At 59.1% G+C, this 13,815-nt stretch overlaps 1 protein-coding gene across 1 annotated transcript; it reads left to right on the forward strand.

The window, feature by feature from the left end:
• The first annotated feature begins 162 nt into the window (after positions 1 to 162).
• RAB11B (RAB11B, member RAS oncogene family) lies at positions 163 to 11,026 on the forward strand. Its single transcript, XM_029218288.1, has 5 exons — positions 163 to 591; positions 7,646 to 7,841; positions 8,705 to 8,898; positions 9,250 to 9,330; positions 9,989 to 11,026. Exons 1-5 carry the CDS (start codon positions 552 to 554, stop codon positions 10,132 to 10,134), a joined length of 657 nt encoding a protein of 218 aa, XP_029074121.1. The 5' UTR covers positions 163 to 551; the 3' UTR covers positions 10,135 to 11,026.
• Positions 11,027 to 13,815: the final 2,789 nt, after the last annotated feature.

Genomic DNA, 13,815 nt, shown 5'->3' on the forward strand with positions numbered 1-13,815 from the left:
GCTAAAAAAGTCCCCACTCCGATGTCCCCCCAGAAACTGCCATTTCTGGGGGCAGCGGGCGTGGGGGGTGGGGGTGGGCGGCCCGCAGAGCAGCGCGCATTGACCTATGACGTCATCGGGACGGTAAATAGCGTAACACTACCTGGACGTAGCCCCATTTCCCCTCCCGGACAGGTCCTCTGCTGGTCCGGTACTGTCTGAATCAAACCCCTCATTGGCTACTCTCTCCGTCAATCCGTTTCATTCTTCCAGTTTTCCTCCCCGCCTTCCAGATCTCCCCTGTGATAGGCTGGCGAGGCCGTCACTTCATAAAGGTCCGCATTCCTTCCGCCTTTCTCCAGGAGACCGAGGGAGAAGAAGGTGGATCTCCGGCGGCGCCCACCCCGGGGGCTCTGCTTCCGCCTCTTATTGGCTTCTCTGGGTGCCGGTCGCTACGCCATCCATCGCTGATTGGCCATCCGGCCGCCACTCTGCGCGGCGCCGGCTCCGCCCCCGTCGGGTGTTTGTGGTGGGGCTGCGAAGTCGCCAATCCCGCCGGAAGCGCCAGGACAATGGGGACTCGGGACGACGAGTACGACTACCTATTCAAAGGTGCGGTTGGTGGGGCACAGACGGGCGAGCGGGCGGCGGCAAGGCGCCGGGCAAGCACCCAGGCTGCGCTCCAAGCCTCTGGGCCCAGGCCGGAGCCCGAGGCTTGGGGCCTGGCAGGCCAGGCAGCCGGGATGGCCAGTGCAGGCCGGGCTTGGTCAAGTTCGGGTCGGGATGCGCAGCCATGCAGGTCAGGCTGTCCAGAGAGGTTTGGGGGCCCGGGATGCTCCGAGGCGGGGCCAGGGCCCAGGGGGGTGGGGCCCGGGGCAGTGGGAGAGGCCGTTAGGGGCGGGGCATTCAGAGGGGGCGGGGTCGCCCCAGCATTTGGCGGGCCGGGCTGGGTGGAAAGCTCCCTTCGTGATGGGGGCGTGTCCGTTAGAGGCGGGGCTATGATGTGGTAGGCGTGTCCAATAAGTGGGCTAGGGTGGGCGGGTGGGGGTGGTGCTCTCATGGAGTAGGAGGGGCCAGTCTTGATTGGTGGCAGTGCATCTGGGGGCGGAGCCCGGGAAGGGAGGGGCGGACAATGGGGGTTGAGGTGCGTGTGTGGCAGGGGTGGGGGTGTTTACCCTGGATTGGGGAGCAGAGTCGGAATTGCGTGTAGGGGCACCTGGGGTGGTGGCGGGGGACTGTGTGTGCTGAACCCAGGCCTGGTGGTTAACAGCAATAATTATGTCTTAACTCTTAGAGCTCTTGAGAGCGCTGTCCAAGCACCTGCACTTCTCTAAGCACTTTACACACATGAATTCATTGAAATCCTCACCACAACCCTGTGAGATCCATATTATCCAGCATCTCTCTTTATGGACCTGGAAACTGGAGGGACAGTTTAAGTATTAAAGCAAGATTTGAACCCAGACCACTTAAGGAGTGTATCTGGGGGGACTTGTGGCCAAGATCTGGGACTGGGGTTGTCAGACGGTCTCCTCCAACCTGCTGGAGGATCTTCCCTGCCAAGGCAACAGAGGACTCTAGGAGCCTCAAGTAAGGCCTAGGAAGGTCAGGCAGCTTAGGGGTCACTGACTTTCCAGTACCTTCTCTGCGAACCTAGGCTTTGGCCAGGTCCTGTGCTGCTGTGCTGGGCTCCCTGGCTGGCATTGGTCACCCTTGAGAGCTAACCCCTGGATGCACACAGGACACCTTTGCCATGCTGCCTGCTGCGTGAGGGTGTGCTTCCCATGCCAGCCATTGACATCTTTCCCTCGTTGGGGGAGCTTGGCCATCCCTGGGAGTGTGGCCTGTGTGACACTGTGTGTCTATGGTATTATTCCTGGTTGGGTCTGGGGTTCTGGGGACCTTGGGAATGTAGAAAATGGGATGGAGCACTTCCTACCTGGGATATCCACGTGGTAAAAGGTTTCTGGGCAGAGCGAGTCCCCATGCAAAGGTCCGGAGTTGTCACACAGCACCATGGGCTCGAGGAGCTGCCTGCAGGCTGATACGTTGCTGCCAAGTGAGGCTGTGTGGTCGGCAGGCATTGGGCCCAGGCCCTTGTGCCGACTGAACCTTGGGGTCTCACTTTAGAGGCAGAGGAAGCTCTGTCAGGGCCTTGGGGACGGGTGATAGGTGGACTGGACGCCAGTCCTGCTGCAGCTGGTGCTTGTCTCTACCCAGCCCACCCTGAGGCAGCTGCTCCCCAGGTCCTGGCTGGCACCCACCTGGATGTGTTACTACAAGGGCAGGGGGCGTTCCTCCCAGTGTTTCCGTGGTCATTCCCCACTTGTTATTTTCAGCCGTTTGCTGTTGTAAATAACCCAGCTCCAAGTGTTTGCAAGAGTCATCGTTTGCCCTTTGGGTTATTTCCTTGAAGTATGTTCCCAGAAGTCCAGTTATTGGGTCAGGGGCAAGGGAGCAGGCTGTGCGCTTCTCAGGATTCATCTCCGGAGTCCTCTTCCTGGAAACACTAGTGCCACAGCGGTGTGGGGGGGGCGGGGGCGGTGCCTGCCTGCCCCGTTGCCCTCTCCCACTGGGCTCCTTTTCTGAGTAGAGCAGGTGCCCTGCTGACTGTCTCAAGCCAGGTCAGAAGCGAAAGTGTAACTCACAAGGTCAGCGTTTACCAAACTGGTCCTCTGAGACCTCACCTTCACACGTAACGCCTTGTTGGAGGACCCTCTATTATCTTTTAATATTTGTTTGTTTGTTTTTATAAATTTATTTTAAATTTTTGTCTGTGTTGTGTCTGTTGCTGTGCACATGCGGGCTTTCTTTAGTTGCGGCGAGCGGGGGCTACTCTTCGATACAGTGCGCGTGCTTCTCATTGCAGTGGCTTCTCTTGTTGTGGAGCACAGGCTCTAGGCGCATGGGCTTCAGTAGTTGTGGCACACAGGCTCAGTAGTTGTGGTGCATGGGCTTAGTTGCTCTGCGGCATGTAGGATCTTCCCAGACCAGGGCTTGAACCTGTGTCCCCTGCATTGGCAGGTGGATTCTTAACCACTGCGCCACCAGGGAAGTCCCCTAATATTTGTTTTTAAATCCACTCAGTTTTTGTCTCACTTAAATAGGAAAAGGAAATTCTTTCTGACTCATAGAAGGAAGGAAGGAAGCCAGCAGGTAGGCAGGCCGCCATCATGGCATCACTGGCCATAAATATGGCAGGTAGACTGAAACGTGAATACACTGCACCCCACAGACCCTCCTGAGACCCCGTGGCCTGCAGAGGGTCAGGCCTAGGCAGTACAGAGGTGTCCAGGACACAGCTGTGCCAGAAGGGTTGACAAGGACCAGAAGGGTTGACAAGGACCGGTACTCTCACCGTACATCTCCCCAGCCCTGCTGCCTGGTGCGGGGAGTCCTTCAGGAGTGGAGGGGGGATGTGATCCTCTCATCCCCCATCCCGTGCCCAGCCTCCCCCAGGCTTCAGTCACCTTCCCCTGGCCCTGCCCTGGGCACAGAGGGGCCACACCTCTCACGTGGGACACTGGCTGCCCCCCCCCTCCAGCCTTCCCACCACTGACTTGCTTTTTTTGGCAGCCACGTCACAGGTTGGCTCCCCTGACCCCCCAGCAGAGGCCAGCAGATCCCTCTGGGTGTTCCACCCCACCCCCCACAGTCCCCGTGTGGCTTGTTTTCCTCCCTGCTCATCCCCCCACCCCCCGCCAGGAGTGAGGTTGTTTATTTGTACCTAATTATAGATCCTCACATTTATTCTGCTAACATTTTATCCTTTTCAGCGAAGGGCCATTTTCCCAGCCTGCCGATCAATCCCCGGGGGCGCCCAAACTCTCCTCTGATGGACTGGGCGGCAGGGGCCACAGTGCGAGCAGCTAGGTCCCCAAGGGCCACCAAGGCCTTCCCAGAGCTCCCACCACTCACTCATTCCCAGGGAACAGGCCGGCCCCAGAGCTCACCAGGTGCTCCCGAGGCAGCCTCCTGGCTCTCCAGCCTGAGCAGACCTCACACCTGGCCAGCTGGTCTGGGACCCGAGCACACCAGCTCCCCCCATTATGAATGGTGGCCCTGCCTGTGCCCTGGTTTGGGGCACCTGTCCTCTGCTCTCTGATTCCCCCGGGGAATAGCTCTGGCTCTTCCTCCCCTGCCAGTCCCTGGGGCCTGGGATCTGCAGCGCCTGCTTCCTGGGGGAGGGGTGGAGCCCTGCTCTGCCTGGAGTCGGGGAGCCGAGCGCCCCCAATGGCCACTCGGTGACCTGAGTGTCAGAATGGGGGCCCCAGATGTGCCACGCTGTCGTGGGGCGGGCCAGAGGACCAAGGGCTTCCAGGAGGTGCCAGCTCTTTGTTTTTGCCAACTGGGCTTGCCTGCTCTGCCAGCCAACTGGTGTGCCCAGGGGGACCGTGTCCCGGCCAGTGATGCCACCAACTCCTGTGGAAATGCTGGGGGCTGCGTCCTCAAGGGCCCTTTCTTTCCTGGAGACAACAGATGACTTGTATCTTCGACAATGCCATTCTCATTCCCAGCCTGCACACGGGACCAGCCCGGCCGCTGCCCTGCTGGCCACTTCTGCATTGGGCACCGCGTGCCAGGGACTGCGGGGGCAGCCCCGCCTCCCCGCCATTTGTCCGGGCAGCGGCTGGTGGCCGTTGTTCTGCTCTGGCCGGCCTTGGGCCAGGGAACTTGGTCACTCTGTATTGAGCGCCTCCAACTGCACACGATAACATGAACATCTGTCGCTGGGGTGGCCCTGAGAGCTCCGTAACAAAGCCTTTAGGGCTGGGCCCGGCCTGAGGGGCTGAGGAGATGGTTGGCTGGGCCGGGGCAGAACCCCGATGTGGCAAAGGGGACCCCGAGGCTGGACAGCTGGACAGGGCTGGGAAGGGAGTGAGAGGGTGGGGAGGATACAGGCAAGGGCCCAAAAGGACCCTCCTCCTCATTTCCTGTTCTGTTCCTGAGGATATGAGAAGTATGTACAGACCTCCCTGGCTTTGGCCAGCTTCCTGCAGCTGCCGTGGGCACGAGGTGACGGGGTGAGGGTGTGGACAGTCAGTCCAGTCATGGCCCCACTGGCACGGCTGGGCGCCCTTGACCCTCAGCCCCAGGCCCATGTCCATTCACCCCTTTCCACCTTTCTCTGAAGTCAACTTGGCATTCTTATGCTGGGTGCCCCCAGTGTCAGGGGAGGACGCTGACACTGTCATCACAGGTGTTGTGGGCTAGGCCACGTGGTGGTTTGGGAGAAGAGAAGAAGCCTGCACCCAGGGATTTTGAAGGACAAATAGGAGTTTGCTAGCTACTCTAGGGGTTCAGGATACCCCAGATGGTAGGAGAGGAGGAAGCTGAACCCAGACCCCTGAGCTCAGCCCTGGATCCAGAAAACCTGCATTCACATCCTGCTGGACCACTCTCCAGCTGGGTGGCCCTGGGCAAGTTGCTGCGCTTGGTTGGGGGGTGGGAGTGAGCCTGCAGTCATGCACGGACTCAGACCCCAGCTCTGCCTTTGGTGACCACGTGTCTTAAGCTGGTCATTCCCTCGTCTGCACCTCAGTTTCTCATCTGTAAAATGGGTCATGTGATGCATATGTGAGATGATGGCACATCCAGAGCTTTCTCAGCACGGGACGTTCTTCCTGTTCTTGTTGTTCTTGGCTCTAAAGCAGCCTGTCCAGAGAGGGTGCTGGGTCCTGGGGGCTGCCTGGCCCGCTCCCTCCTTACTTGTGGCCCAAGGATGGTGACCTGGCCATCTCCCAGTGTCGGGGGAGGTGGGCCTGGGAAGCTCCGCCAGCCACTTTGGCGTTTGTTCATTCGACAGGCATTGCTCAGGTGCGTCCCGTGCGCCGGGCAGTGCACCAGGTCCTGGGGATACAGCAGGGAGCCAGACTGTCTGAGATGGCTGCCCTCGAGGCAGAATGACAAGAAAAAATCTATAAGGGAAACCTGGTGAGTGTGAGAGGGTAGGGAGAGCTATGGGGGAAAGGTAGGGGAGGGGAATGGGGAGTGTTGGGGGGAGTGGGTTTTGGGGTTTTTAAAAATATATTTATTTATTTATTTATTTGGCTGTGCCGGGTTTTAGTTGCGGCGTGCGGGATCTTTAGTTGCGGCATGCCGGCTCGTAGTTGCAGCGCGAGGGATCTAGTTCCCCGACCAGGGATCGAACCTGGGCCCCCTGCGGTGGAAGTGTGGAGTCTTAACCACTGGACCGTCAGCGAAGTCCTGGGAGGGAGGTTTTAAGAGGATGGCTTCAGGGAGCCTCCTCGATCAAGTGCCATCCAAGGGGCCACACAGAGGAGATGAGGGCAGGAACCTGGTGGGTACCCAGGGAAGAACACTCCAGGCAAAGGGTAGCGTTGCAGGGAGGCCTGTGTGTCTGGAGCAGAGTGAGCGAGGGAGAGAGAGGCAGGAGGTGAGGGCAGGGAGGGGACGGGGCAGGTCATGCACGGCCCTGAGGGCTGCCAGGAGGACTTTGGAGGTGGGAGCCCTGGAAGGCTGTAGGCAGAGGAGGGATGGGACCCACGCAGGGTGCTCACAGGCACCCTCTGGCGGCCAAGAGGAAAACAGCCTGTTGGCTGAAGCTGAGAGTAAATTTAAGGGCGGGCACCAGGGAGGAGGCTGTCACAGCAACAGGGAGTGACGGGAGTGATGATGGCCTGGGGTCGGGGAGCAGTGAAAGTGGTAAGAAGCAGCAGGAATCTGAACACATACACGTAGAAGTTCTCATCAAGGAAAAACTTTTCATCGGGGCCTTGGGTGACCAAGTCTGCAGCCCCCGTGGCTCCCCACAAGCCAGAGCCACCCTGGGGTACCAGAGCCTAAGGCCCACACTTGGGGGTCCCTGTGGTTTCCAGCTGGGACGTCCGGAAAGAAAGGCTGTTTCTTTTGCGCCGCACACACACCTATGCACACACTGACACGAGTCCCCATTTTGTCCTGGGTCTGAGCACAGCCCTCCAGGCCCGAGCCCCTCCAGGACCCTCCAGCCTAGAGCTTGGAGTGGCTGGGCCCCTAGAGGCAGGGCTTCTACAGGTGGGGGCAGGAAGCTCAATAAAGGGAGGGATGGAGGGAAAGACCCGCCTATGCCTGCCCTGCTCTGCCCTGTGCTGCTCAGGAGGGCCCTTGTTCCCACCTCCCTGCAGGACGATCTGACCCCCCCACCCCTGCCCCGTCTTAGCGTACGAGATGCTGGCTGAGTTCTGATCCCAGGCATTCCCATGTCCCCCTCCCGTGGCTCTCGTTACTGTCTCCCTTTTCACACCTGTGGAAAAGGCAGCCCAGAGACGTTAAGTGATTTGCCCAAGGTCACCCAGCCCTGGGGCTTTCTCAGGCATGCCTGGCTGCCCAGGTCACCAGGGCACTGTGGAGGTTTGGGAGTTGATGGATCCCCAAGCTGCCTTCTGCCGGGATGACTGGATCCCTGTGTCCCATCAGAGCAGGGGCAACCCTGCTCTGAAGGACCCTATTTGCTTCTGTACCAGGAAGCGTGGTGCCTCGGGCCAGTGGCCCCAAGACAGCTCCAACTCTGCCCCGTCACTGGCTGTCGCGTGTCTGCAGCACCCGGGGCGCCACTGTGAAGGTTCTGTGGGTGGACGTGGGCAGCGTGTGGGGTCTTGGCTCGGGGGCGCTGCCCCCCCTCTGACCCAGGGAGGCTCACTCGTATCCCTCCCCGCCCCCACAGTGGTGCTCATCGGGGACTCGGGCGTGGGGAAGAGCAACCTGCTGTCGCGCTTCACCCGCAACGAGTTCAACCTGGAGAGCAAGAGCACGATCGGCGTGGAGTTCGCCACCCGCAGCATCCAGGTGGACGGCAAGACCATCAAGGCACAGATCTGGGACACCGCCGGCCAGGAGCGCTACCGCGCCATCACCTCGGCGTGAGTGGAGGGGCCGGGGAGGCCGAGGGCCCCAAGAGATGGGTAGGAGTTGGGCTGGGGGGGGGCGGGGGAAGGGGAGAGCACAGACCCGAGAGCAGGGGGCACACGGTGGAGGGACAAGACCCCCAGGAGCTGTGGGACCCTCTGAAAGGCCAGTGCCCAGGCTTGGTCAGGCTGTGACCCCAGGTGGGCATGTCCCACAGCCCCTCTGACCCCTGGCGTCCCACTGAGGCACTGCAGTGTCGCTGGGTGCTGGCTACACGGTGAGGGCTGTTATCAGGCTCTGCCCGCTCCCCAGCCTGCCTGCTCGACCCGCCCTGCCCAGCCGTGTTCCCAGCCTTCCTTTTCCAGGTGCAGCCCTGGCACCCCTGGCCCTCCTGTGGCCACACCACCATCAGGACCCCCTCGACTGCCTCTTCCCTGACCCTCCCAACTCCTGGCCATTCCCTGTCAGTCACTTGCTGTCTTCTGGAATCCCTCCACCGAGGCCTGGTCACCTTCTCGGCTCCTTGATCCCTTGGAGTGGATGTGCGTCCATCCATTTCCTTGGTGCTCTGGGCGGGCAGGGCCACGGCAGGCGTTAGAGCTTCTGCCCTTTCCCTGCATAGTTACTGTTTTCCTCCTCCCCTTTTGATGGCTGACCCCGTGGGTGTCTTCTGATCCCAGATCCCAAACCTCCCTTCTTAGGCCTCCCCATTCCTGAGCTGAATCTGGGGAGTGGAGCCGGGGCCTCAGGACACGCACCCCTCCCTCAAGGCCCTGATGGCCACCCCTCGGGCCAAGGAGCCACTGCCCACAGAGCCTGGGGGGCCCCCAGGGACGCGGGCTCGGCTCACGCCTGGGCCCTGCCCCCATCCCTGCAGGTACTACCGTGGTGCCGTGGGTGCGCTGCTGGTGTACGACATCGCCAAGCACCTGACTTACGAGAACGTGGAGCGCTGGCTGAAGGAGCTGCGGGACCACGCCGACAGCAACATCGTCATCATGCTGGTGGGCAACAAGAGCGACCTGCGCCACCTGCGGGCCGTGCCCACGGATGAGGCCCGCGCCTTCGCAGGTGAGCGCACGCCGGGCCAGAGGGCATGGCCAGAGGGCTGCTAGGTGTCAGTCCGGGCCATCTGCTCTGGCCAGGGCCTCTAGGTGCCACACTCCTGAGAGCAAGACTCTGACTGAAGCATCCGAGAAGCATCTGGAATGCAGGCAGCTCCCCTGCACCAGGTGCATCTTCCCTGGCCGTGCCCATGGCTGCAGGGGTGGGCATCTCCATCCTACCCCTTCGGCCCCAGCCCTTCATTTCCTGGGCCAGGTGAGCGGACAGGCAGCCACGGTCCCCAAGAGGAGGGTATAGGGGACTACCCTCCCCCCCCTCCACCAGCTGACTCACCTGGGCAAATATTCTCTCTTTCAGAAAAGAACAACTTGTCCTTCATTGAGACCTCAGCCTTGGATTCCACCAACGTAGAGGAAGCTTTCAAGAACATTCTCACAGGTGGTCACAGGGCCCAGCTGGGATCACAGAGGGTGGGCGTGGGAAGGGCACCAGCCACACGGGTCACGTGCTCCAGAACGCAGCCCCTGAACCTTCCTTCCTTAAAACTGCTGTTCAGTCTGGACACGAGGACAGACAGGGCACCTTCCACAGCGTGAGGCCAGATCCCACCCCTGCTGGCACTCAGGGCACAGAGACCCTCTCAGCCCAGCTCCCGTAGATGGGCCCTGCCATGGCTTCACTAGAGAGCAGCCCACAGGGTCAGCTGGGGAGGCAGGTGGCCTCAGGGTCCCAGAGCCGCTGGGCTTCTGGGAGTTTCTCCTGAGGGAGGAGGGCCTCTGATCTTAAAGAATGAGATACCTGTGCTGGGAGTTACATCTGCAAACAGATACGGGTCCTTCCCTTGCTGAGTACACAGCCAGCATTGGGGATGGGCAGGGAGCCTCCAGGAGCCCAGCCCATGGCATGGCTCCCCCTGACGTGATGGGGGCGCACAGGGCACAGTGGGAGCCTTTGGAAGGGGTTCCAACTCAGCATCCAGGGCGCTACCGTGAGGAGGTGACATCCAGATGAGTCCTGTGGGAGGGGGAGGTAACCGAGATTGGGGGCACACAGTGCATTCACCCTGTGTCGTTCTCCCCGCCCCCGCCCACCGCAGAGATCTACCGCATCGTGTCACAGAAGCAGATCGCGGACCGCGCAGCGCACGACGAGTCCCCAGGAAACAACGTGGTGGACATCAGCGTGCCACCCACCACCGACGGACAGAAACCCAACAAGCTGCAGTGCTGCCAGAACCTGTGACCGCCCCGCGCCTGGTCTCAGCGTGCGTGCACGTCCTCGTCCTCCGCCCACCCCTCACTGCCCTGTCCTCCCTGCCCACCCCCTCCGCCCCTCTGTGACTGGCTCCTGCCCTCCCATCGAGCTCCACACGAAGAACAGGAGTTGAGCGGCATCTCCTGTCCCGCCCAAGGAAAGCTAGAAGCCCCGGCTGCTGCACCTGCTGTCCTTGGGTCCCAGTGGGCATCTCAGCGGGGCAGGGAGGGGAGGGTGGCAGGATGGACCGGGCCGGCCAGAGGCCAAGAGGATGGGCACACCGAGCAGGCTTCTCCAGTTTTCCACGGTAGCCTCCGGGGAGCAATCGCCGCCCTCCCTCTCTGGCCCAGCTGGCCCCCGGTCCCCACCCAGAGCCCCATTCCAGGCTGAAGCCCGAAGAGCAAGGCGCCAGGGGCCAGGCAGACGGACACTCTTGGCTCTCGGCATCCCGCTCCCCCGCGCACAGCCAGCAGCGCACATGCCTTCGACCTCTCCCGTGCGTGCGCAACTCCAGTTCCTGCCTGTAGATTTATGCTGGGAGAAGACCCTCTCCCCACCTTACCCTCCTTTTTGCACGCGGCGCGCTCTCCACCCACCACCCCCTCCCTGTGCCCTTCTCTCTGTCTTGTCTCCCTGTCTGGTCAGGAACCTGTTTGCAAGTGAAGCAATATCTCCGTGTTTTGTATATACAACCGCTCTTGTAGCCTTTGGTTTTTTTGTTATTGTAGAGAAACACAGATTCTTTATACACTTTGTAAGATTTATGCCAAACCCTAGCTCTCGATCTCTTATTCTTCCTGTGGCCCCTGCACTGTTGCCCCGATGCCTCGTTTCTCTCGCCCGGTTACTAAAATGTATAATCCGACTTCCTGTACAGAAACCTGCCGCTGCGCCTTTGTCTTCTTTCTCTCCACCAGGCGGCGCTCCCGAGCCAGGGTCCCTCGCTGCAAGCTCCAGCAGCCCTGGCTCAGCCCCAACCCCCGCCCCCCGGACAACGCGGAGCACCCTGAGCTGACCACGGGGTTCCTGGGGTGGGTGAGGGTGTGGTTGGGTGGACCTTCTTCTTGCTGCCCGTGTGGCAGGGAGGAAGGGAAGGCGAGGGCTTGGGCAGGTAAACTCCCTGGCCCTAGACAGCCAGCCCTAAGACTAGAGGGTGCCCCTTGGGAAGGGGTGGGCTGTGCCCGCTGCTCCCTGTTCTCAGCCCTCCCGGTTGGGGTTCACTGCTTTCATCCACTGCCCACCCACCTAGCCACCACCTCACCTGTCACCTTGCCCAGGGAGGTTGGCGATGCCAGTCCCACCCCAGCTCCCTCCATCCCAGACTGACCTATGAGGAGGGCCCACGGTGGGGGGTGGGGGGGACACACTGGTGATAGAGGAGAAGTGCACAGGCCGGGGGGCAACTGTTGCTCTGCCTCTCCTCAGGACCCAGCTTCTCCCGCTGGTCCGGGTGGCAGGGCTGGCTTGAGGGCCACTTGCCACTGCAGAGGAGGCTTATAGCCATCCCCCCAGGCCTATATGGGCCCTCCACCCTACCCTGCACTGATCACATGACCCAACGTGTGTTTCCTCTCACCTGAGTGCCGGCAGCTGTTCTCGAAGCTCCAGCCTCTGGCTAAAGCCACTTGTGACCTTGACCCCTAGGAGAGCCACCAGAGAGGGGGATGCACGCCCTCCAGGCACTGGCTGCCCTGCCTGGAGGGATGGGTGAGCCCAGACACATCTCTCCCGAGGAGCTCAGAGCCACAGGGAATGTTCCGAAAGGGGTGGTGAACTAAGGGTGTGTGGTCCAGGCCAAAGGGGTATCCTGGGCCAAGGCCGTTGGTGGGAGAGCTGCGGGTCTGGTGGGGGCCGTTCATAACAGCCCTTGGGGGCGCTGACTCCCCTGGGTTTGGACGGGGCAGGGCGTGGAGAGGGCGGATGGTGGAAGGAGAGGTCGGGAGGGCCAGGAAAAGTGGTGAGGCACCCTGAAGGGTTTCAAGCAGTCAGAAGATGAAATCTGGGACTTCCCCCGGTAGTCCGGTGGTTAGGACTCTGCGCTTCCACTGCAGGAGGCACCGGTTCATCCCTGATTACGGGAACTAAGATCCCGGATGTCCCGCAGCGTAGCCAAAAAAAAAAAAAAAAAATCAAACCTTTCTGGAGCCTCTGTGATTGGCCAGCCCTGGGGCACATACCTGAGAACAAGAATGATGTGACCCTGTGCCCTTGGGGGTCACAGTACAGCGATGTTGTTTCAGTTACTCTACATTCAGTGATTTACTAAGCACAGCGTGTTCTTTCTGTGCCAGACACTTTTTTTTAATATAAATTTATTTATTTTATTTATTTTTGGCTGCGTTGGGTCTTCATTGCTGCACGCGGGCTTTCTCTTGTTGCGGTGAGTGGGGGCTTCTCATCGCAGTGGCTTCTCTTGTTGCGGAGCACAGGCTCTAGGCGCGCGGGCTTCAGTAGAATTAGAGATATTGGTGTGCACTCATGGGTTTAAAGACATAAGATAATATAGGGACATATTGTAACATATTACAATGAGAGAAGCAAGAAATAATGACACTGGCCTTCCCTGGTGGCGCAGAGATTAGGAATCCGCCTGCCAATGCAGGGGACACGGGTTCGAGCCCTGGTCCGGGAAGATCCCACATGACACGGAGCAACTAAGCCCATACGCCACAACTACTGAGCCTGCGCTCTAGAGCCCCGTGAGGCACAACTACTGAAGCCCGCGTACCTAGAGCCTGTGCTCCGCAACAAGAGAAGCCACCGCAATGAGAAGCCCGCGCACGACAAAGAAGAGTAGTCCCCGCTAGCCGCAACTAGAGAAAGCCTGCGCGCAGCAGCGAAGACCCAGCAGCCAAAAATAAATAAATAAATTTGTTTTTTTTAAAAAAAAAAACTTAAAAAAAATAATGATACTGTGGTAGCAATGAGCCCACCTGGCACCCAGATCTTGGTTTCTAAATATCATTCCCCACTTAACAGAAGGAAAGCTCCTTGGAGAAAGGGTGGAGTCCAGAGCTGGGGCCGGTAAAATTTCAAGAAAAAAACCACTCTGGAACATCTTGTTGAGCCGATAAGGAAGGAAGTGCCAAAGATGGAATTAGAAAACAATCATCATTTAGCAACCATTATCTGATAGAAGAGACAGACGTGGTGGACACCTCTGTGCCACTCCCTTTTTCCTGCCTTCATTGAGGATGTGCTGCCTGGAGCCACAGCAGCCATCTAGCTACATGAGAAAAAGGCCAAGAGAATCTAGGTCATTAACCCTAATATCACTTGACCAAATCAATGCCAGCAGCCATCCTCCTCCAGAATTCTTGTAACTAAAAATAAAACCCTCTTTGCTAACAACAGCAACAAAATTTAATTCAGGCAAGAATCATCAATGAATATTAAATCTGGTGGGTGAAGGTCTGTTGAGGAGCAGATGTTAAATCAGTTTCACGGTATTTTCCAATAAGGCACTTACTGATAAGTGCAACGTTAACTCATGGTGGAGAAACCTGGAAGACCCCATTTAATTAATTAATTAATTAATTTTTTTAAAAAAATATATTTTTGATGTGGACCATTTTTATTTTTATTTTATTTATTCATTTTTGGCTGAGCTAGGTCTTCCTTGTTGCGTGCGCACTTTCTCTAGCTGCGGCAAGCGGGGTCTACTCTTCG

This window comes from Monodon monoceros, unplaced genomic scaffold (genome assembly GCF_005190385.1).
Source record: "Monodon monoceros isolate NGI ecotype Baffin Bay Population unplaced genomic scaffold, NGI_Narwhal_1 Super_Scaffold_12, whole genome shotgun sequence".
Lineage (NCBI taxonomy): Eukaryota > Metazoa > Chordata > Mammalia > Artiodactyla > Monodontidae > Monodon > Monodon monoceros.